At 38.1% G+C, this 23,307-nt stretch overlaps 3 protein-coding genes and 1 pseudogene across 5 annotated transcripts; 3 read left to right on the top strand and 1 right to left on the bottom strand.

The window, feature by feature from the left end:
- The first annotated feature begins 2,052 nt into the window (after positions 1-2,052).
- LOC103447429 (cell division control protein 6 homolog B-like) lies at positions 2,053-6,554 on the top strand. 2 transcript variants are annotated; one of them, XR_011573503.1, is made up of 17 exons: positions 2,053-2,392; positions 2,497-2,587; positions 2,679-2,899; positions 3,059-3,133; positions 3,215-3,324; positions 3,419-3,525; positions 3,610-3,669; positions 3,782-3,855; positions 4,005-4,055; positions 4,168-4,217; positions 4,501-4,639; positions 4,906-4,995; positions 5,158-5,220; positions 5,312-5,407; positions 5,543-5,638; positions 5,748-5,848; positions 6,292-6,554. XR_011573503.1 is itself a non-coding variant. In XM_008386615.4 (16 exons), the coding sequence occupies exons 1-16, from the start codon at positions 2,171-2,173 to the stop codon at positions 5,778-5,780; spliced, it is 1,578 nt and encodes a 525-aa protein (XP_008384837.2). In that variant the 5' UTR covers positions 2,055-2,170; the 3' UTR covers positions 5,781-6,139. The 2 variants fall into 2 exon arrangements, 1 of the variants encoding a protein (XP_008384837.2); XM_008386615.4 differs by lacking the exon at positions 6,292-6,554 and having other exon boundaries at positions 2,055-2,392; positions 5,748-6,139.
- An 849-nt stretch (positions 6,555-7,403) lies between these two features.
- LOC103429956 (anthranilate synthase alpha subunit 2, chloroplastic-like) lies at positions 7,404-11,936 on the top strand. Of its 2 annotated transcripts, XM_029088255.2 has the most exons (11): positions 7,404-7,689; positions 8,036-8,220; positions 8,319-8,508; positions 8,946-9,097; positions 9,428-9,543; positions 9,790-10,036; positions 10,127-10,183; positions 10,384-10,536; positions 10,834-10,914; positions 11,107-11,193; positions 11,463-11,936. In XM_029088255.2, the coding sequence occupies exons 1-11, from the start codon at positions 7,515-7,517 to the stop codon at positions 11,784-11,786; spliced, it is 1,767 nt and encodes a 588-aa protein (XP_028944088.1). In that variant the 5' UTR covers positions 7,404-7,514; the 3' UTR covers positions 11,787-11,936. The 2 variants fall into 2 exon arrangements, with proteins under 2 accessions (XP_028944088.1, XP_028944089.1); XM_029088256.2 differs by lacking the exon at positions 10,127-10,183 and having other exon boundaries at positions 7,414-7,689.
- Positions 11,937-13,741: 1,805 nt separating this feature from the next.
- On the top strand, positions 13,742-16,198 carry LOC103447428 (uncharacterized; annotated as a pseudogene).
- A 203-nt stretch (positions 16,199-16,401) lies between these two features.
- On the bottom strand, positions 16,402-22,294 carry LOC103429955 (putative disease resistance RPP13-like protein 1). Its single transcript, XM_070808045.1, has 3 exons — positions 21,859-22,294; positions 16,997-21,197; positions 16,402-16,884 (listed from the first exon to the last, which is right to left on the bottom strand). The coding sequence occupies exon 2, from the start codon at positions 20,590-20,592 to the stop codon at positions 17,098-17,100; it is 3,495 nt and encodes a 1,164-aa protein (XP_070664146.1). The 5' UTR covers positions 20,593-21,197; positions 21,859-22,294; the 3' UTR covers positions 16,402-16,884; positions 16,997-17,097.
- Positions 22,295-23,307: the final 1,013 nt, after the last annotated feature.

The following is a 23,307-nucleotide window of genomic DNA, read 5'->3' as shown; positions in this document are numbered from 1 at the left end:
TGGTCTTAACTGCAAACACCACAAGATTTGATTTGAGTGGGCGTGAGCACACTAAAGACAGTTATTAGTGCGCAATCTTAACCGCATAAACTAAGCTAATATGCTAAGCATTTATTTGGTGGTGTCACTGTATAGTTGACCGATACTCGACGTTCCTCTTAATTCATAAATCAATGAGTCTTATTGGTTTGGGGTCATCTTTTTTTAGGGCGAGCCTTGGTGCAATGAAAATGTTGTTTCTTTATGACAAAAAAATTACAGATTCGAGTCGTGGAAATAATAACCTCTTTGCAAAGCAAAAAAAATGTTGCATACGATAGATGTTTCCTCTCTAACACTCACAAAACGGAAACTTTGTTGGCTTGGAGTTGTCCATTTTGTCACTACATATAGTATGGACCCATTATCCAAATAGGACATGAAATTAACACCTTCTACCACCATATACATACTCATCAAACAGATGCCTTTTTTCCTTTGAAGAAGAGTACGGACCACATTGCAGAGCCCTACCCTATTGATGTACATGATGCTAAAATACATTCATTCAAACATTATATTATCTTATACATATCTAAACAAATTTTATATCCGGTCACGGGCCACCGGTCACTGTCATATATATCTTGTAAGTGTACAGCCCTTAATACAAACAGTGCTTGACATGCACCAATTTTTCACCATAGTCTTACTTGTTACAACTAAGTGAGGTCCAAAATGATTCCATGTGTAAATAAATTAAATGAGACATCATCATCATACACATATTTTGGTGAAAAAAAACTTGATGTGTCTTTATCTTGAGGTAGGGAGCGCTTACGATGAGAGTTGTTGGATAAGGGGTCAGATTCTGAGGCGTGTGCAGGCAGTTGGATAAAATTGGACGTCTAGAATGTAAGAGAATTTTCACTGTACAAGTGGGTTGAAATGACTTGTTATAATACACACAATGATGACAAACAATGTTAAAACAAGGTTATATCAACAGTTGAACAATTGATGCCATGAGGGCGATCTATGGTACACGTCTCAACAGTTGAACAATGGGAGGAAAAATGAGAGGTCCGCGGGTACGATAGCATGTCGATAGTCGAACAATGACATAGCAATAATCTAGACTCAATTCAACATTTGGAGGCGATATCAAAATCCTAAATTTGTGTTTCTACATTGTTTTCGATATGAACCCAGTCCTATCAAACTACATAGAATTTAACCCAATTTTATTTGTGTTCTACCTCCATTTGCAAACGAATCTATCTCTTGATAGCGATGCCTTATGTGGGATTCAAAGATGAGAAACAAAGAGATGCATAGATGTGAGAGGGAGATATGAAGTGGATGCATTGAGTTTGGAGGGAGGAGAGAAGAGAAGCAAGGCACGTACTGAATATGAACGCTGACCAGTGCATTCGGTTTTGCTTGGTTTGATAGTTTTTTAAATCGGGCTGGGGTTTTCGGGTTTGAAAACGGGTACTTTCAACCCAGTCGGACAATAAACATAATGGTAATCTAGGTCGTTGGATACAGTAGAGAATGTAACGTTCATGATCTCATTGTTTTCGGTTTCTTAGCTCAAGGGGGTGTGAATATTCTACTTTTATTGGTTCTATTAACTCCACTTAATACATTCAGGATTTTTTTCCAATCATATTGGACATAAAGAGATTTAATTCACATGAATTTCTTATTATAAAGTCAGTCACAATGTATTTTTAATTTGTAGCTGTCTCGAGAATTTTGTTCCTTTTAATTAAATAATATTCGTAGTTTGCAATAAAATAATATTGGTTCTTATCATTATGAAGTCACAATTGAGTCAAATGTAACCAAAATATGAGAGTTTTCAAATGGATAATGGTCAAGACTTATCTACTTAAATCATATTTTATAAATTATGATGATCTGACTTCTTTTTTAAATTATTAAAAAAAATTCAACCAAGAATATTTGTAAATATTTAATTCTTGAAGATTTGAATTAAACACCTTAACCTCAGCTCACCTTTTGTCCCGCGCCCCGATTTGGCAACCGCGCGCGCGACAGCGCGCCAAACTCAAGTTTTCTTCCCGCTAAAAGTTCAACCTTTATCAACATCTCCCACCCGTTTCTTCCCGCGTGTTCGAAGCCTCGCCCGCCTGCACGCCATTTTCCTTTCCCTCCAAACACAATGCCCGCCATTGCCAAACGCAGCTTCGAACTTAACGAAGACATCATGGCCACCCAATCGGAGAGTACGCCCGATGCCGTCCCATCCGCCGGCGGTTCCACACCTCCGAGGCGGAGGCTCAGATCCAACTCGTCGCCGATGAAGCTGAGTCCGATCTCCAAGCCCATGAAATTGGGTTCGCCTCGAAAGCGGCTCAGTACTTGCGTTAACACTCAGGCAAATGTGAGATTGGATTTTATTGTTTATATGTTGTAACTGCGGAGTAATTTGCGAGATTGATAAAGCTATCGATTTTAGCTCGTTGGTTAATTTGGAAATAATTTCAGGGAATTGAGAAGTATTTCACCCAAAAGAAGGTCCAGACTTTGTGCAAATCAGTCGAAAAATCAGTTGAGAAACCAAAATGGAACCCGAAAGGTGACTATTTTCAAGCGAAATTGATTTAATTTATGGGAAAATGTGTGTCTTTGGTGTTTGAATTGGGAAATTGTTTTGGTTGGACTCGTAGATGTCAAGCAAATCAGTGAGGTGAAGGAGGCATTGCACGTTTCAACCGTGCCTTCAACTGTTTCGTGCCGGGAAGACGAGCAGAAGAGGGTTTTGGAGTTCTTGAAACAATGCATAGAGCAAGAGAAGGCTGGGAGTTTGTACGTCTGTGGGTGTCCGGGGACCGGAAAATCTCTGTCCATTGAGAAAGTGAAGCAGGCTTTGGTTGATTGGGCAGGAGAGGCAAGCTAATTGCACCTCAGTGATTTTATGTGCTTAAGTTTACAAATATCATAGAATCTTTAGAATGTATACTACATGTTTGATTAACCGCCATGTCTGAAAGATGTGTTATTTCGATACAAATTGTTAACTAACACTGGGAATTGTTCTTATTGGTAGGCTGGGTTTGAGGAACCGGATGTGTTGGCTTTGAATTGTTCTTCTCTAACAAAGACTTCTGATATGTTCACTAAGGTAACGAAACTCGAATGCTTCTTCTGTTGTTGGTTGTAAGTTATGACAGATGATGTGCTCACATTTGGTTTGCAATGGCAGATACTTGGTAAAGACCAAACGCCGAAGGAAGTTAAACGCAAAACCTCATCCCTGCAGCTTCTCCAAAATTTGTACTCTCAAAAGCCTTTGTATTCTAGAAGGAAGATGACGTAAGTAATTTATCCTCGTTCGAACACGATCTGAGCAATGTTTGACAGAATGTAATAAAGAGTGGTTATACTAAAATAGTTTCTATTCCATCAGGCTGGTAATAGCTGATGAGTTGGACTTCTTAATTACTAAAGACCGGGTGGTGCTTCATGATCTTTTTATGCTCACAACGTACCAATTCTCGAGATGCATACTCATAGGTACTAATCTAGTTAAGATAAGGTACGTTCAGTTACAAATTTGTAGTAATATGTGAAGTTCTCATACTATTTATGCTTTTGCAGGAGTGGCAAATGCCATAGACCTGGCCGATCGTTTTCTTCCAAGACTTCAGTCATTAAATTGTGAGTTGAATATCTTTGTTAACTCGTTTTTCTTCAATGAGATGCTGTACTGTATTTGGGGTGTAGTACTTACTAGCAACTAGTGTGCTTACGTATTATGTTCATGTTCCAGGCAAACCTATGGTTATTACTTTTCGGGCATACTCTTATGACCAGATTCTCAGGATTCTTCAACAGAGGTTAATTGTAAGTTCATGCCTTCATTTATAAATTAATCACGAGCCTGAATTAGGAATATTTTTTTCTTCCTTGCTGTGGAGTATTCATATACGAGTTGTTCTTTCTTATTGTCTTGGTATATTTACCGAGTACTGACAGTTATTGTGTTCCTACAGACACTACCTTACACCGTCTTTCAACCACCAGCATTAGAGCTTTGTGCCAGAGTAAGTTTGCTATTGTTATCATATTTTCCAGAACATTCTTAATGGATTTAGATGTTACCAATCTTTATGTTAAAAGCATATAGGCTGAGTACTTAACAATGAAAAATGGCAGAAAGTTGCTGCGGCATCTGGAGATATGAGGAAAGCTCTTTGTATTTGCAGGTTAGTTTTGTTGAGTCGCATGATAAATTATTACATTGTACGAAAGGTGTCTGAATTTGACGATTCTGATTAATTGGAATAGACATGGACTGTGCAATTGAAAAGGTGTAAGAAAGGAACAAGCACTTTAGATTCATCGATGTATCAGAAAATGTAAATGCCTTACAAATCGCAAGTCATATAAATGTCAGAGAATGCATCTATATATCTGGTGACTTTTGACTCTATTTGTAGGAGCATTGCGTGGGGTTATGAGCGTAACTTTTCCTAAACTTTTTTCCAGGAGTGCCATTGAGATTCTGGAAGCAGAGGTGAAAGAATATGCTGAGAACTTGAATTCATCATCAGTAGTGGATGCATTCTTTGAGCAGCAGACGGCTCCTGCTCCAGCTCCTGTTGTGAAAAAACGGGAGACTGATGTTGTAAGCGATCACCCTTGATCCCCACATGCCTCAAGAACTTATCTGAATCACCAAACTGACAGATTTCATGCATTCGTTTCAGTTCATTCTTTTGTTCATGCAAGAAGATTTCAGAAATTTTCCAATTCCATTATCTTTATTTGATTCATTCTTTAACGCCAAAAGTTTCAAGTAAATACTTTGAATTGTGAAAACCTAAAAGTTTCGCAATGCTTGCTTCATTGTTTGAACTATTTACGTTCTAAATTTTCACTTATGTGTTGCAGGTGACAATTGGTCATATGGCTTCTGCTTTGTCAAAGACATTCAAATCACCAGTAGTGGATACCATACAAAGTCTTCCGCAACATCAACAGGTAGCCCTTTTTCTGGTGACTTGTACTCGTTGAATGTAGGCTGTGAGGCTTTTGAGTAACACAATTCTTCAGAAATAGTTACTCTAGTTCCGATCCATGAAACGAACACATATATTGGCATCCTATCATTGATTTTAATGCAAGTGTCCTATTTCACTGCAGATTATACTTTGCTCTGCTGTGAGGCTTTTCCGTGGGAAAAAGAAGGATTCAACTGTAGCACAGGTATGTTTCCTTTCCATTGTTTGATGATAAACGATAACACAAGCATGTAAAACTTACGTTGCTGATTTCTGTGCTTTTCACATATTTGCAGCTAAATAAATCTTATATAGACATCTGCAAATCAACATTTATTCCACCAGTCGGAATTTTTGAATTTTCAAGTATGTGCAGAGTGCTAAATGACCAGGTAAGCAAATACATCTGTTAATATAACATTCCTTGTATCGGGGTTCTCTGACAATACGTTATTAGGTTTTAATACGAATTCACCAACTTGGTAAAGGAGAAACAAGTTACTTACTGAGGCATAATCTACGTGCAGGGCCTCCTGAAGTTGGGTGGTCAATCTCGAGACGAAAAACTTAAAAGAGTGACGATGAATGCAGCAGATGAAGCAGACATCACTTTTGCACTACAGGTGAGGTCACAATATATCTAAGCCTCTTATAAACTCCGGTTTTGATTTACGATATAATCTTGTAATTTCTTTCAGCTTGTTGATGTTTACCTCTTTTATGTTTGAACAGGGAATTCGTTTCTTTCGGAACTGTCTTCAGTAGTTGTATTCAAAGAATATGTAGTCCAGATTCTTCTTACGCTTGATACCGGCGGGACCTTACCTTTTACAGTTCTCTCGAAATGCATTGCCTTGATTACGAATTGCGCATCTCATATTTTGAACTGCATGAGAGCGAGCCTTGGCGCAACGGAAAGGTTGCTCCGTTGTGACCGAAAGGTCACCGGTTCGAGTTATATAAATAGCCTCTTTGCAAAGCAAAGGTAAGGTTGCATACGATAGACGTTTCCTTCAACCCTCCAAATCGGGGAGCCTTGTTGGCTTGGGGTCTCTTTTTATATTTTGAACTGAATGCTTCAACCATACAAACGAAGACGCTAACATAGGGTTAGCAACATGCTGGTAAAAATATTATTCATTGCACAGTTGAAATAAAATCCATGTCCAGTGAAAGCTTTCCTGCAGATAATGTGCCTTGGAAGCCAAGTATTGACCATTTACTCATAAATATTTATCTTGCCAGTTTCCGTCAGGGGTCGTTTTATCTCTTACAGTTTCATATTACTGTTCGAATGCAGATTTCCGGCGACGAGAAGCATCTAATTGCAGACCAGTTTTCGTCAAGAGTTCAATTTCGCCGTTTCGTTCTTTAAAAAGATGATACAAAGGAAAACAACAGAGAGAAGTTGTTGAATTAGCTTATGTTATACTTGTAATTCAAAAGATGTAACTTATTTTGTATAAACATAGGAATGTAACACATTCTTCTTTCTGAAAGGATAATAATGTTTATTTATTTTCATGCTTTTGTTACAAAGATTTTTTGTTATGTAGAACTAGAATTATGATCTCTCATGTTCATGATAAGGATTCGATTCTCGTTATTTCCTAGCAATTATATGTGTGAAAATACACATGAAATGATGTGATAATTAACTAATCTTTTGGTGAGATGGCATCACTGTCGCATGATTTTGTCAATCAACCCTTGCTATAACATGCATATTTAGTAAATTAATACTATACCCTAAATTATACATTCGTTGATCATCCATTTTATAACATGTAAATTAGAATTAGGTGATTTTATATTTAAGAAAATTTGTAAATACAATAACAAGTAAATACCAATTATTGCCAAAGAAGTACAAATAGAAAACATAATGTGTAGCCAGAGGTCGATCTCTTAGAGGCCTGAGCAGCAAGGTTCGGCCAATCCATCCTTGGTTGCCCATCTTCGGTTTGTAGGCCGATAAGATTTCTGAGATCGACCAGCCTGCTGGTTATGCATATTAAGTTTCTCTCTGATAATTGTAAAATCAACGAACATAAATAAGTAAATATTTTCATAAAATAAAAAAGGCTTATGTGAAAATATTTATTCATTTTATTTTCTATCTTTAAATTATTTTTTTCGTCTTTTATTTTAAGAAAAACTAATGAAAAGGAATTGAAAACTTTGAGTTTTAATTATAAGGACAAAATCAAAGGTAAAATGAATAGTATTAGATTTGATTTTTTAGTGTAAAAATATAATTTTTTGTTAAAATAAACAATACCACAAATTTTTCGTTAAAACTCATTTTATTTTATACAAAAGCTTCTTGATACACGCGTAGTTTAAGTAATTTGAGTTATTAGGATATTTGAGCCCAAAGTCAAAAGCCCAATAAGCAGTGTCTGGCTCAGTCTTTCTCCAGTCTCAGCCTCTCAGAAGTCACCACGGCAACTTCGTCTGTTCAAACTCGAAACCAACCTGCTTTCTTCTTCTTCTGCCATGGAAATTGGAAACCCTAGCCGTTTTGGCTCCCGTCAACTGCCGTCAACTCTCCCGACGCTGTCAACGGTCTCCGTTAAATTTCATAACAGAGTTTCCAGCTCTCTGTCTCTGCTTCGCGCCACGCCCCGTGTCCGCACACTGAGATGCTCGGCCCTCTCATCTGCCTCATTGGGTAAATTTTCAAATTTTCTTCTGGAGCAGTTGATTAAACTACATTTTCTTTCTGGGATGTGTTTGGTTTCCGAGAAAATGTGGAACTTTGGGTGGATAATTGAGTATTAGCCATTTACATTTGAGTTCTATGATTGTTTTACTGGAAGAAAATATAGAAAATGAATTTCTGGGCTTTTAGTTAATTGTGTTTTGATTTACATTGTAAATTGCTAATTTCGGTTCGATTAGCTGAACAATGAGAGTGGTGGTCATTATATGATTACAATCTGCCCAAATTTTAGAATTCAAAATTTGATTCTGTCAGGCAATGCGAGTTTTGATTTGTGCGATTGATTTTACTGCAGCCGACGAATCAGAGAAGTTTGTAGAAGCCTCGAAGAAGGGGAATTTAATTCCTCTGTCTCGGAGCATATTCTCAGATCATCTAACTCCTGTTCTTGCTTACCGGTGTCTGGTTAAGGAGGATGATAGAGATGCTCCAAGTTTTCTGTTTGAGTCAGTTGAGCCGGGTTCCAACGACTCCAATGTTGTAAGCGTCCTCAGCCCCTTGTATCATTTGTATTTGTTTGCATCTGACTTTAGACAATAATTAATCACTTACAAATTTTTGGTGTCAATCATTGTTAGGGCCGGTACAGTGTTATTGGTGCCCAACCATCCATTGAAATCGTGGCTAAGGAGAACATGGTTACCATTATGGACCACAGAGAAGGTTGTAGGACAGAGGAGATCGTGGAGGATCCAATGACTGTTCCTCGGAGAATCATGGAGGGATGGACACCCCAACTTCTTGATGAACTTCCAGAAGCATTTTGTGGTATGATCAGTACACAAAGAACATGCCTTAAATTTTTTTGGTAGTACTCTTATCTTAATCCTCTCAGTTCAAAGTAAACCACTTCTCCTTAAATGTGGTTTGTTAACAAAGCTTAGACTCGTAAAGTTGTGGTGAAGTTATTTATAAAAATGAAGACCACGCTTTGCTTAATTTTTTCCTTTTGTCTCAAAGTTTTGGACTAGGCAAGTAGAACTGTGGGCTATCAGTACAGATCATATTTCCCTGTACATTTTTTAGGTTGTAGATGTACTGTGTTGACACTAAGTAATGTGTGATATTCTGGACTCTCGCAAAAGATGTACTTGTCACAAAATTGCCATAAATCTATCCTCGTATTATTGTATAATTCAGTCTTAAAAAATTGAGGTTTTCGAAGTCACTAGTTGGTGGTTAACAACATCCATTCTCTTTATCAGGTGGCTGGGTTGGGTACTTCTCTTATGATACAGTACGTTATGTTGAAAAGAAAAAGCTGCCATTTCCGAGTGCACCACCAGATGATAGAAATCTTCCTGATGTTCATCTTGGTCTTTATGACGATGTGATAGTGTTCGATCATGTGGACAAGGTACTGTGATTTTCATGCTAGATTTTAGTGAAGAAAATATATAAATTGGAGACACTTTGATTCAAATGCATGTCAGCATAATGACATCTGCTTTTTTTTCTGTTAAAATAGTTTTTTTTTTCTTCCTAGTTACTCGCTCTTATGCTTATTCTTTTTCTTCAAAGTACTTGTTTGTTTTTTCCGCCACGTTGAATCAAAATATTTGCATCCCATTACTGAACTAGGAGAATTAGTTAACTGCATGCTTTGGTTGTAAATTTTTATTTTAACAAATAGGGTGCTACTGTTGTGGCTATAACCATTTCTATTTTTCAATTTTGTCTACTATAGAAAGCACATGTAATTCACTGGGTGCAATTAGATCAATATTCTTCTGTTGACGAGGCCTTCAATGATGGAATAAATAGATTGGAAACATTGCTATCTAGAGTGCATGACATTATCACGTGAGTAATCAACTCCTTTCTTTCACATTTCTCTTCTATTTTTTTTGTTGAGTTTCTATTCCCCTCCTATATTCTTACTCATCCCTCCCTCTTTAATACCAGTTTTAATTATAAATTATTCAACGGTCAATTTCAACTCGAGGCTGCCTCAGGGCTGGGGGAATTAGTTCTCCATACTTGTTAATTACTTTTTTAAAAATAAAAAACTTAAGGTTGATGTAAAAATGTACCGACTGTCAATTTCAGCCCTAGGCTGCCTGCAGGTTCAATAGAGTTCAACACTCAACTTTTTGGTACTAAATTGGAGGACTCAAGCTTGACAAGTGAGGAATATAAGGAGGCAGTTTTGGAAGCTAAAGAACACATTCTAGCTGGGGATATATTTCAGATTGTATTAAGCCAGCGTTTTGAGAGGCGAACATTTGCAGACCCATTTGAAATTTACCGAGCATTGAGGATAGTTAATCCAAGTCCATATATGACTTATTTACAGGTTTGCCTCGTTTTCAGTGAGTCCTTGGTTCCAATCTACTTGTTCATCTTGTAATTCTGAGATTATATGAGTATATACTTCCATGATCAGGCTAGAGGCTGTATTCTGGTTGCTTCAAGTCCAGAAATTCTGACACGTGTCAAGAAGGTGAGTAAAGGAAGTCCAAAAAATTTTAACATCTGAGTGTTCGTCTTATTCTGTTGCTAGCTCCTAAACCTCTACAATGGTTCCTACAAGATGTCCTACATTTTATGTTTTCTTTGGTCCCTTTTGTTTTCCTACTATAGTGTTGTAGTCTTCATTAGCAATAAATTGCTGAGATTTGCATTTCTTGTTTTTGTTATTAGAAAACGATCACCAACCGGCCTCTTGCTGGGACAGTTAGAAGAGGAAAAACACCTAAAGAAGATTTAATGCTGGAAAAGCAGCTTTTGAATGATGAAAAGCAATGTGCAGAGCATATTATGCTTGTAGACTTGGGAAGGAATGATGTTGGGAAGGTTTATAATCTTTCCTTTCTCTTATTTGTATGATTATTACTGTATGTTGAACTTTATTCTCTAGAGTGTAATACCATGCATATGCTAAATTTTATTTTCCCCGGTATCTATTTTCAGTCCATGGCGGGTAAAAAGTATTTCACTGATGTATATTTCAGCATTAGCTTAATAAGTTCACACTTGGTGCCTTGTCTGTTCATGGCTTACGTGACAATATTTATAAGATTTTTATCATAATCTGTTTCTTTCATTTAGTATTGTGGCCATAATAAAGCGATTGATAATTTGTTCATGCAGGTCTCAAAACCTGGTTCTGTGAAGGTTGAGGAGCTCATGAACATTGAGCGTTATTCCCATGTCATGCACATAAGTTCAACAGTAAGTATCTCCTTTTGGTAATACACATAATAAGTAACCTAATATCTATAACGATTGATGACACATCCGCGCATCTGTAGACATTAGTTTCAGAATTTATTTTCTCATGGGGTCTATAACTATTTTCATGAGTGTAATGTATGTACTCAACAAACAATTGAATTAAGGGACGAAACTTTAATGTGATTGTAGGTTACTGGAGAGTTACTTGATGATTTAACTAGCTGGGATGTTCTGCGTACTGCGTTGCCGGTTGGGACAGTCAGTGGAGCACCGAAGGTTTTCTTCATGAGCCCTTTTTAATTTGTTTGTTGGCATTCTTGTTTTATTTCTTATTAATTAGCTAAATTGATCCTAGACTTAATTAACCTGTATAATCCTGTGAGTACAAACCTTGAGGATTAACCTAATTAGTTAGGAAACGGCTTATTACACCACTATTGGTTGATATATGGAACCTGATGTCATGATTTCCTAATCTATCTTATATGGACTCACTTAGGATTAATTTTTCGAGTTTCTGCATTCTTAGCTCTACTGCAATGCAGGTGAAAGCCATGGAGCTGATCGATAAGCTAGAAGTGACTAGACGTGGTCCATACAGTGGTGGCTTTGGGGGAATTTCGTTTTCTGGCAACATGGACATTGCCCTTGCTCTGAGAACTATTGTTTTTCCAACTAGCTTTCGGTATGATACAATGTATTCATACAAGGACGCAAACAAGCGCAGAGAGTGGGTCGCTCATCTCCAAGCCGGGGCAGGAATTGTTGCTGACAGTGATCCAGCCGATGAGCAGAGGGAGTGCGAGAACAAAGCTGCTGCTCTTGCGCGCGCTATTGATCTGGCGGAGTCCTCGTTCGTTGATAATTGAATGCGTTTTTTGCTCGTATACAGAATCTGGTTTGTAATATATTTCAAGTTTTCCTTAGCAATTTTTGTCGTGAGTTGAGTTGAGTCGTCTTTTTGTATGAATAATGTGAGTTTGATAAAAGTAAAAAGATCTGATGTTAGGAACTGTAAATTATATCAGATGATGGGAATGTTAACGTTTTAAGCAAACCAAAACTAAAGGTAATGGCATACACAAGCAAAATTTGAAACCCTAGTTAATCATTGCTGCTTTTGCCCTTCAAACTTTTCGCGAACAGCGCCGTCATATATTGAAACCCGGAACAGATTAGAACGATCACCGGGCAGAGTTTCCCTTGCCTTCACGGCTGCATCCATTGTCATAATGAAAATTTCCGCTCGACCTCTGTTCTTAAAGAGCATTTTCTTCAACCTTGCAAAACTTGGAGAAGAAAGCTCTCAGCCTCCTCTTCGTATAATCTTCACCATCCTCGGCCCAAGAACTATAAGCACTTTTACAAGAAAAAGTTTACCAAACAATCAACTGTTTTATTTTACGTCCGACTTATTCTCGATCTCTCACAGTACAGCAAAACAGTTTTTTTTTTTGGGTTTTTATCACAAATAGTCCCTGACATTGATCAAACACATCATTTTGGTCTCTGATATTGAAAATCAATAGAAATGGTCCCTGAGATTGATCAAATACATCACAAATGGTCATTCCGTTAAAAAGACAATTTTCAAAGCTTCGTAACTCAATCGTTTCTTAACCAAATTTGACTCATAATATATCAAAATGAAGATAGGAAAGTGTAGAACAATATTATACCATTTTGAAGCCCAATGGTTTCTGGAGATGGCCGGAAAATAGCCTCAAATGTGACTGGTCCGCAGAAAAACTGGAAAACTCGCCGCAATATTATACCATTTTGAAGCCCAATGGTTGCTGGAGATGGCCGGAAAATAGCCTCAAATGTGACTGGTCTGCAGAAAAACTGGAAAACTCACCGGAAACTGGGTAAACTTTAAACGTTCATAACTTCTTCAATAATTAACAAAATCGAGTGATTCAAAAACTAAAATCATACTTCTCGACGAGACGAAGAGAATGGTATATTTTTTTATGGCTAAATCGCCGTAGTTTGTCTGGAAAACGGCTCGAAATTGGCTAACTCGAAAATGGTTATCCAATTTCAAGCCGTTTTCCGGCCAAACCACGGTGAATTAGCAGTCAATTAAGGTATCATTCTCTTTGTCTCGTTGAGAAGTATGATTTTCATTTTTGAATCACTCAATTTCGTTGAGTAAGGAAGAAGTTATGAACGTTTAAAGTTTACCCAGTTTCCGGCGAGTTTTCCAGTTTTTCCGTGGAACAGTCACATTTGAGGCTATTTTCCGGCCATCTCCGGCAACCATTGGGCTTCCAAATAGGTATAATCTTGTTCTACACTTTCCTATCTTCGTTTTGATATATTGTAGGTCGAATTTGTTTAAGAAACGATTGAGTTACGAAGCTTTGAAAATTATCCAAAGAATTTTTAACGGCATGACCATTTGTGATGTATTTGATCAATCTCATGAACTATTTCTATTGATTTTTAAAGTTACGATCAAAATGATGTGTTTGATCAGGACCGTTTATGATAAAAACTTTTTTTTTTAAACACTAGAATACCAAGTCCACTACAACAAAGCATTAGCAAGCCCAGTCCTAACAAGCCAATCACTCTTCAACTCTCTCTCTCTGTGTTTTTAAATTTTCGTTGTTTATTTAAACAGAGCCTTCTTCCGTACTCACTTTGCTGAACAAGTTTCATCATCTCCTTCTTTAAAAATCTCTTCTTCAGCATCTGTCAGTGGCTGAAGAAGAGATTTTTAAAAATCCAAAATTGCCCATCTCCTCTCAACAGGTATTTCTTTTTTCTCATCATTGTTTTCTTGTTTATTAAATTATTGGTATTTATGATTTCCTGTTATGCCTGGATATTTTGTGTACAAATCTGGAAATTTTGGTAAATCTTTTTCACCTGTAACATTCTCTAGAATTTGTGAGTTTAATTACTGCTCGAATTGGTTCAAATGTTACTGGGAAAGGGTTAAAGGATCAAACTTTGGCTAAAGTTGCAAACTTTCTTTCATTTTCCATGATTAGGGGTTAAATTTTGGCTATTGTTTCCAGTTTTCCCAAGTGAAACCTGCCAATTATTCCTAAACTAATATATATTTTAATAGTTCTATATGTAAGAATCCTGTGAAAGTTTCAAATTCTTTTCACCTTTGATTGTTTATTGGCCAACGTTGCAAACTTTTCTTTTTTGTTGTTGGGTTTTTGAAACAATTTCCAAGTGAGACCTATCGATTTTTCATAAATATTTCTATTGGTTTTCCGGTGAGAATTGTGTGAAAATTAGGTCATACAAGAGAGCAAAAACAAGAGCGAGATTGCATAAACGAAGGTTCAAACTCTGAACATAGAGTAAACATGATATACATTTTCTAAAGGGAATCACCACATTCTGTGGTTTTGCAATCTTGGAGTCCAGGTTTTAATTCAAGAATTGAGAAAGTGTCTCTTTTAGAATGACAATTGTGTCACCACCCGTCCACGAATTACAAAACCCCTTAAATCCGTTTGTATGTGTTCTGTGGTATAAATTATATTACTAGAATGAACCTTTTTCCGGCCAGAAATGATGCCGCTGCTGGGGACTCCTTCTCCTCAAGCCTTTTTGACTCTCTTGTTAATTGACACTTACTATCTTCCATGAATTTCGCTAGTATGTCGTTATGCTTTGAGTTAAGAGCTTTTACGTTTAGTTGGAATTGTTACGACCCAATTTATGTAGTTGTAGGGTGTCTGAAACATGAAGTTGATATGTTTATCGGTGTTGAAATGTTTGGGGCGTTACCATAGCATATTTCATGAATCTGTCTTGTTTGAGTGCAAATCTGTTTTCTTTTCGTACTGGGATGAATTATCTAATTAGCGGTAAACATTTTGTCTGATAATTAGAAATTAAAATTTCTCTGTTGCTCATAAATAGTTGAACATACAAGTATTTGTGTTCTTTTTAATTGAACATAACAATGGCCGGTTACTTATCTTTGAGATCTAAATTAAAGGTTCCTGGGTCCTTTGTGAATATATTCAAGGGATGGCAGAAGTTGGAGAGAGCTCGGGTGCAAAACCCTGTGAAGAATTCTGGGCCAAGCTCGTTCCATCAGACTCGAGATATCCGGATGTTGAGATTAGTTCACGTGAGATTGTAGTTTGCTCAGAGATCTTGTTCTCTTCTATTCGCAAATGCAAGTGGTGCAAGATTTCTATGGATGCCGAGCATGCAATATGCTGCAATTGCTTGAACATATGGCATGATGTAGTTACCGTTGCTCCTTGCTTCCATAATTTCTGTAATGGATGCTTCTCAGAGTGGTTAAAGAGATCACTGGAGAAACGTTCAAGTGTACTCTGTCCCCATTGTCGAGCAGTTGTACAGTTTGTTGGAAGAAATCACTTCTTGCTTAACGTTGTGGATGAAATACTACAAGCTGATTCTTCACTAAAACGCACCAATGATGAAGTGGCAATTTTAGACTCTTATGCAACAATACAATCTAATCTTGTCGTAAAAAGGGCTCACTCCCAGGTGATGAAGAAGCTGATAATCCATCAAATCCATGCCCTCAATGTGGTACTGAATATGGTGGGTTCTGCTGCAATCAAACCACTATCCATCTGCAATGTCAAGCATGCGGAGGAATGATGCCTTTGCACACCAATAACAGTATACCTCAACACTGTTTAGGATGTGATAAGGAATTTTGCGGTACATATTGGCATGCGCAAGGGGTTTCACAAAGTGATTCTCACCGTGTGTGCAGGCGTGAGACTTTTAAACCAATCTCAGAATGGACCATCTCTGGAATCCCTACTTCAGCTCATGAAAACAATCGACATGAACAAGTTATCACTGAGAAGTGTATTGCACAGTTGGGGAGAACATTACAGAATGTTATTGCAGAATGGCTTGCAAAGTTGAACAACAGAGAAATTGATCGAACGAGGATGCCCCTGAATCCTGCTGAAACAATAACTTCTGGGACACCTACGTGCAATTACTGTTACGAGAAGCTAATCTCCTTCCTCTTGTACTGGTTTCGGATTTAGATTCCCAAGTATCATCTACCCACAGAGGCATCAAACAGGGAAAATTGCTGGTATGGATATGCATGTCGGACACAGCACCATAATGAAGAACATGCTCGTAAAAGAAATCATGTGTGCCGGCCAACTAGGGGTAAGTATATGTAGATCTTCTTTCTCTGTTTTTGAGAATTAGAAATTTATTACAACCTTATCTTCTCTGGTACAACTGAGATTTTCTGGCAGCCATTTATGTATAAGAGTTGTTTACTTTTGTTTGCTCATAAGTTTCGCGTACATATCATTGCACGACTTCAAACCTACACATGCGAAGCAACTTGAAAACTTTTGAAGCTCTATGCATCCCTAAGGGCATGATGAAATGGTAATCATTTGATAAAGACATGATCAGTAGATAAGATCATCTTGCAATACTAATTAAACAAATCGAATTTAGGCCGCTTGAGATCGATTAGTAGACAACCGAGGGTTTTCGATACTCTGGGCTTACAACATTCAAGCATGATCATAGATTCACAGTTCCACAGAAACGAAATCATCATCCATATTTTACAAACCAAACATTTGAATTCGAATTCCACAAAGTACCAAAATCTACCTCTCAATAGACATAATTTGCAAACAAACTTGAAAAAGGAAATTCGGAAACTAGGGCTCGTAAACTTGTTGAAGCTCGTTTTTCACCGAAGACTAGTTCGTTCAACAAACTGTGGTATAATAGAACCACCGTAAGACACAGTAAGAAAAGAGGAACAATTCCACTCCATTTAACCCATCAGTTTCAAGCCTTCTGAGAGATGGTAGCTGTGCCAATGCTGGCATTGAAAAACAATATTCACAATCCACATGTCGAAGAGTAACAAGATGAGAGAATGAACGAGTCATCTGGAATTTTTGTAGCTCCGTATGTTTCTATCGCAAATACTTTCATGTTTATATGGGACTGGAGTACCTGTAAAATTTGTTATTACGAGAATATTAACATTTGAAACATGTTTATGATTTAAATTTTTCACAGCCAGATCGTAAATAAACACATAAACGCACGTTGACGAATTACGTACCATTGCAAATCATATCTTTCGGCCAGAAATCGTTATGTTGGGAATGTAGAAATCTTGGCCCAATCTTCTTCCGTGTCTCTCTGGCACCGTTGTTTTAGCAATCACACTGGGAAGATATCTAGACGAGAAAGAGAAGTGGGTAGCCCTTCATCTGGCAAGCTCTGGAGTTGAGGACAATAATAAATCTCCAACTTCTCGAGAGAGATGAGGTGTCTTAACGCCTTGCCGTCAATGGTTTTCAGATTCGGATGATTGTAGATTCCGAGAGAAGTGAGAGTGGTTGGCAGCAGCCCCTCTTCTGGAAATGATTCGCCAATTTCTTCATCTTCACATCCTCTGAAGCTGACATCCAAGTATTTGAGAGAGGTGAGTGTTTGTAGACCCCACCGCATACGGTTTGCCATCAGTTCTTTACAACTCCAGATACTGAGAAAACGCAATTTAGACGGCAATCCCCCTTCCGAAAATGATTCCAATTCTGGACAATCCCTTATACACAGAGACTCGAGAGATGGGAGAGAGATTTGCATCTCCTCTGGCAGTGACCTGAATTTGTTACATTCTTTGATTTCCATCTCCTTCAAGTTGGGCGCTTGCAGTCCTCCTCCATGGGGGAAACCCACAAATTCTGGGCATCCCTGTATCTTCAAAACAACGAGGGATGGGAATTTAGATTCTTCCGGAAATGATTTAAATTCTTTACACCCTTGTATGGACAGAGACGGAAGAGATGGGAGCGAGATTTGCATATCTTCGGGCACTGACCACAAGTTCTTAAAATGGCAAATAGTTATCTCCTCCAAGTTGGGCGCAAGCAGCACTCCACCACCCACAAAACATACCAGATTCGGGCAATCTGATATTTTCAACTCACGGAGGGATGGGAGTTCAATATTGAATTTATTGCATTCTTGCGAACAAGCAAGGGATTTGATATTAACTTCCTCCAAACGTACCTGCTCAAGTCTTGGGAAGTAGTATAACGGTATTTTCCCCGTTAGTTTGGGACAGTTCTCCAGACTAAGCTCGCAAAGATTAGGAAAATGTCCGCCTTCTTCTTCACCTCCAGGGAAACACCACTCTTGCCATTCCCGCATATTGCGGAAACTCAGAAACAACAGAGATTTAAATGCAGGTTTAATTCCCCCATAAAACTCAGACCCCACTGATTCCACTCCATTTAACCCATCAATTTCAAGCCTTTTGAGGGAGGGTAACTGCCCCAATGCTGGCAAGGAGAAACAATATCCACAAGTCTCAAGTCGGATAGTGACGAGGTTAGAGAAAGACTCATCTCCTAACCAACCTGGAAACTTTGTACCTCCGTATCCTTCTATAGCCAGTACTTTTAGGTTTGTATTGGGCTGTAGGTTGCCTAGCACTCGGCTATCGTTTTCAGAATCGATAGTGTCACCTTCCCATTTCAAACGTATGTCACTAAGCCTCTTGTCCCTTAGTTTGGCCTCCAAAGCATCCTCAGCACGTTTGATATTTTGAAGCCCTGACACATGAAGATTTCCACTCAAATGCTGAAACCCCTTTAACTCATCAATGTTTCCCCCGGCATCTTTGCTCAAGACAAACTCACCTTCAAATGTTTGGAGATCTTTCAACTTGCCCATGTGGGGGGGCATCATTTTTAATTTTGTACCTCTGAAATCAAGATGGCGCAAGTTGATAAGTCTTCTCAAATCGGTGGGCAACTCAGCTAGATATATACAATTTGACAACAACAACGTTTGTAAATTATACAATCTGCATACGGTGTCAGGTAATTTCTGGATTGGAGTGAACCACAAGTCAAGGTACCGTAGATGCTTCAAGTTGCTAATCGAATCAGGCAACTCCGTGATATCATGCCCACGTAGTTTGAGAACTCTTAAACAATGTAGCACTAAAAGGAGATCAAGTCGTACTTTCGGCGATGGAAAGTGATTGCCAAGAATGAAGGTGCGCAGATACTTAGCTTCATAAATAGTGTCAAATCTCTCATAATCAACATTAGATGAATATTGCATATAAGAAAAATGACGACCCTTGCTCACAACGTCCAATGAGAAGTTGTGGTCTTCCAATCTAATGCAAAATTCTCCAGATACGTAAGTCGCCAAATCATGCATCAGATCATGCATGATGAAACAATCATTTGAAGACGAGTATTGAAAAAATGACCGTGAGATTAGATCATCAAAGTATTGCTTTCCAACATCTTCCAACCTAGTCTTCTTTTGGGGTTGTATAAGATCTTCGGCCATCCACAACAAAATTAATTTAGACTTGTCAAATAAATAATCTTTGGGAAATGTTGAACAATAAGCAAAACAACGCTTCAGCTCCGGAGACAAGTACTGGTAGCTTAGCCATAGAGCCGGCAAAATGTCAATCTTTGCATCTGACAACTCCCATATGTCACTTTTTAGCACATTTTCCCATTCCTCCACATTTGATTCAGAGCGTAAGAGACCACCGAGCGATTTTGCAGCTAAAGGAAGGCCTTTACACTTGCTCACAATTTGTCTTCCAATTACCTCCAGATTTGGATCTACAATAACACTTGCATCTTTGAAGGCATGTTTTGCAAATAAAGACCAACAGTCTTCCTCAAGTAAGTGCTTTAAATAGTGGGTTTGAAGAGTACCCATCGTAGATGCAACACCACCATTCCTTGCGGTGACAATGATCTTACTTCCATGAGCTCCAGACTCGAAGGGGCGCCTTAAGGATTCCCAAATATTGTAATTCTCGTTCCAAACGTCATCAAGAACAAAAAGAAACTTCTTCCCCGCCAAAGTATCTTTGAGTTTGACTTGAAGCTGGTTTAGGTCTGTGGTATCACAGGTTTGTGAAGTGACTGATGCATAAATTGTTTGTGTGATCTTAACAACGTCAAATTCATCAGAAACACAAACCCATGCTCGGGGCTTAAAACGCTGCTTCACTCTATCATCATTGTATAAGAGCTGGGCAAGGGTTGTCTTTCCGATCCCACCCATGCCCACAATGGGAATGACGCCAATCTTATTACAAGTGCAATCATCTGATAGCAACAATTGAATGATGGTTTCCTTCTCATGATCTCTTCCATACACATCAGAGCCTTCTACTAAAGAAGTTGAGAGCAATGTTTGTGAGATTTTGTGTCTACTACCTCTTTTCAAATCAAGGGCATCTTTTTGTTCTACAATGAAGCTTAGCCTCTCAAGAATTTCCTCTATCTTGCTGTCTACAGACTCATCAAAAGCATGGAAAGAAGCAGAGATGAGGTCTTGTACCTTGCTTGTGCTACTTCCAAATTCAGCTTCAATTTTCCGCCTCAACGCTTCTGTCTTGATCTCGTCCAGTAGGTCCTCAGCATCAAGGACGGCCTCTTTAAGCTCGTGAAGCCACAGCCTCACATGTGGGTTACGTAATTGCTTTTGCTCGGCATCATCATAAACAGCACTGACAGACATCAACTTGATCCTCAACTTCTTGAGCAACCCATCAGTCAGTTTCTTTCCTCTGATGAAGTTCCTGACCTCCTGAGAATCCAACTTCACAAATACTTGCTGGAAGAAACCCGAGAGAGCGGCTCCAGCTACCACCGTCAACGCCATGATCAATCTTTTCTTTGCAAATGGAAATTTTGTGACAGAGTTAAGAGAATGTATAACAACAAATCAAAGACCCAGGAGGATCTGCAGAAGTAAAAATCTTCAACGCCATGATCAATCTTTTCTTTGCAAATGGAAATTTTAACAATAATTCACGCGGTGTTGGTCGTGGAACCTGGCATCCCTCTGCCGAGCAGCTTGAGCATCTAGCGCAGCCCTTGAATTATGCGGGCCCAGTCCAGCATCATCAGCAACATTCCCATCCACAGCAACTGGCGCAGCGCTTTGCTCCTGTTTGGCCCAATTTCTGTTCAATTCTTCTCAGCCCTTTGCTCCCAGGCCCACCTTGGTGCTATAACTGCAAGGGCGTGTCTAAGTTGCGGACAAAGTGTGCGATCGTCCGGACAGCAATCTGATGGCTGAGATTTGGCGAGGTCTGCGTAGAACCGGTTCAATCTGCTACAGCATCGGCTCAAACGGCTTTGGTTCTTCCAAATAAACCTCTCCAGCTTAAACCACTAAGTCTTGGCTCGCTCGCTCGCTCGCCCGCCCGCCCGCCCGTCAAGATCCACTATGATAAGACCCAATTCTCAATTTCCTTAATCAACCTGCAAGTAGCACAAGAAAGCTATAGAAGAAAAGGGAAGGAGAGATGAAGGAGCAGAGCTCCAAATATTTTTGTATTTATTTTCTTTGTTGTAAATTCTGATCTGATTACAATACTCAGAACTAGTGCTCTTATACCAATCATGACTCCTCATGCCAGCTAGCAATTATAACAAACTCCACTAAAACAGGAATAAGCCTAATAATCCCAAGAATTAAACCCTTAATAGTGATTAAGCTAATCACTAATTACAGATCATATCATTATTCCCCTCTTAAATAACAAAAAATACTCGATACTGTTCACTTTAACGAAAAATTACATTTTTACACTAAAAAGTCAATCATGATATTGTTCCCTTTACCCTTTATTTTGTTCTTATCAATAAAATTCAAAGATTTCAAATCATTTTCATTAATTTTCTTAAAAAATAAACCAAATAAGGGTTTTCTCAAAAGTTCAAAACAACCATATAAACCAAAAATCTCAAACCCCAATTGGGCAAATTCCAAATTAATACAGCATCAATCAATTGGGAAAAAACCCCAAATGGAAATGTACCTCTTCTCTGACTCAACAATCTGCGATCTCTAGAACAAATCAGTGAAGGAAGAAAAAAAGGCCAAAATTAGGCGTTGAGTAAATACGGAGGAGGAGCTAACCATGAAAAGGAGGCGAGAGAAAGAAGTGACGTAGTCGGAAATGATGTGCGTTTATCGATGCGTAGTGACGTCAGGGAAGCGAGCATCCGAGTCTCCACCACGCATCCGACTCGGTGGACATCGCCAATTTTCTGTAATTCTTTCCAAATTCCAATCAAGAAAAATTAAAAATTGTATGTAAATTTAAGCTTTACCTGTAGATTAGCAACAACAAAGGCAAACTGATTCCAATGGTCTGGAGAAATTTGGGTTTTAGGGATTTGAGTTAACTGAAATTGATTTGGAAGAGCAGTTTTTTGTTTCGATTCACGGTGCAGCACGATTGAAGAGGTGGAGAAGTACGGAATGAGAGAAAATTTGGTTGAGCGGTGCTGCAGACTCCCAGGGGAATAACACGGTGCTGCAGAGAAATTTCCTTATGCCACGCGTGAAAAACATTTTTCCGTACACACGTATGCCTATATGGTAATGTGGGGATTTCAACAGCACAAAAACTAGGAACACAGAAACACTAAAAATGAGGGCAAAAACGTCAAAACATTGTTTCTTATGAACAATGTTTTTCTCATTCCACTTTAGTATATACTAGCCTCCGTGCATATGCTTACGCACGTGCAGAGGATATTTTTTGAATCACGACGTGCTATACACGACTTACACGTTTTTAAATGTATATATGTGTGTAAATTGACAAAATGAAAGTTAAATATTTGAAGTAAATGAATAATCTTAGATCATGCTAGAAGAAAACCTTCATAAACCAATTAAACCAGCTGAATTCACATAATAAAATTGGTCTCTATAGAATTTACATTAAGAATAGAGAAAATAATATTTAATAAATAATTGATTGAATCACATTATTGCTAGCTCATTGTGAGACTAAGCCCACCCCTCTCCATTAGTGTAAATAATATCGTTTGTTAAAAAAAATCATTTAACAACTAATTTAATCACATTATTATCCTCGTGCGAAATACTTTTTTTATAACCAGCATTACATGCCTCTTAAGATATTTTGAACGTGTTTAAAATAGATAAAATAATATTTAATAAACAACTGATTGAATCACATTGTTGCTAGCCCATTGTGAGGCTAAACACACCTCTCCCCCTTAGTATCGATAATATCGTTTAAAAAAAACAATCATTTGACAATTAATTTAATCACATTATTATCCGCGTGTGAATGATCTTTTTTATCACCAACATTGCGCGTCTCTTAAGATGTTATAAACGTGTTTAGAAATAGATAAGTTTCAAATTCTTTTCACGTTTGATTGTTTATTGGCCAAAGTTGCAAACTTTTCATTTTTGTTGTTAGGGTTTTTGAAACAATTTCCAAGTGAGACCTATCAATTTTCATAAATATTTCTATTGGTTTTCCGGTGAGAATTGTGTGAAAATTAGGTCATACAAGAGAACAAAAACAAGAGCGAGATTGCATAA

Source organism: Malus domestica, chromosome 11 (genome assembly GCF_042453785.1).
Source record: "Malus domestica chromosome 11, GDT2T_hap1".
Lineage (NCBI taxonomy): Eukaryota > Viridiplantae > Streptophyta > Magnoliopsida > Rosales > Rosaceae > Malus > Malus domestica.
The sequence above is the reverse complement of the archived record's forward strand: the minus strand, read 5'-3'. Positions and strand labels throughout refer to the sequence as shown.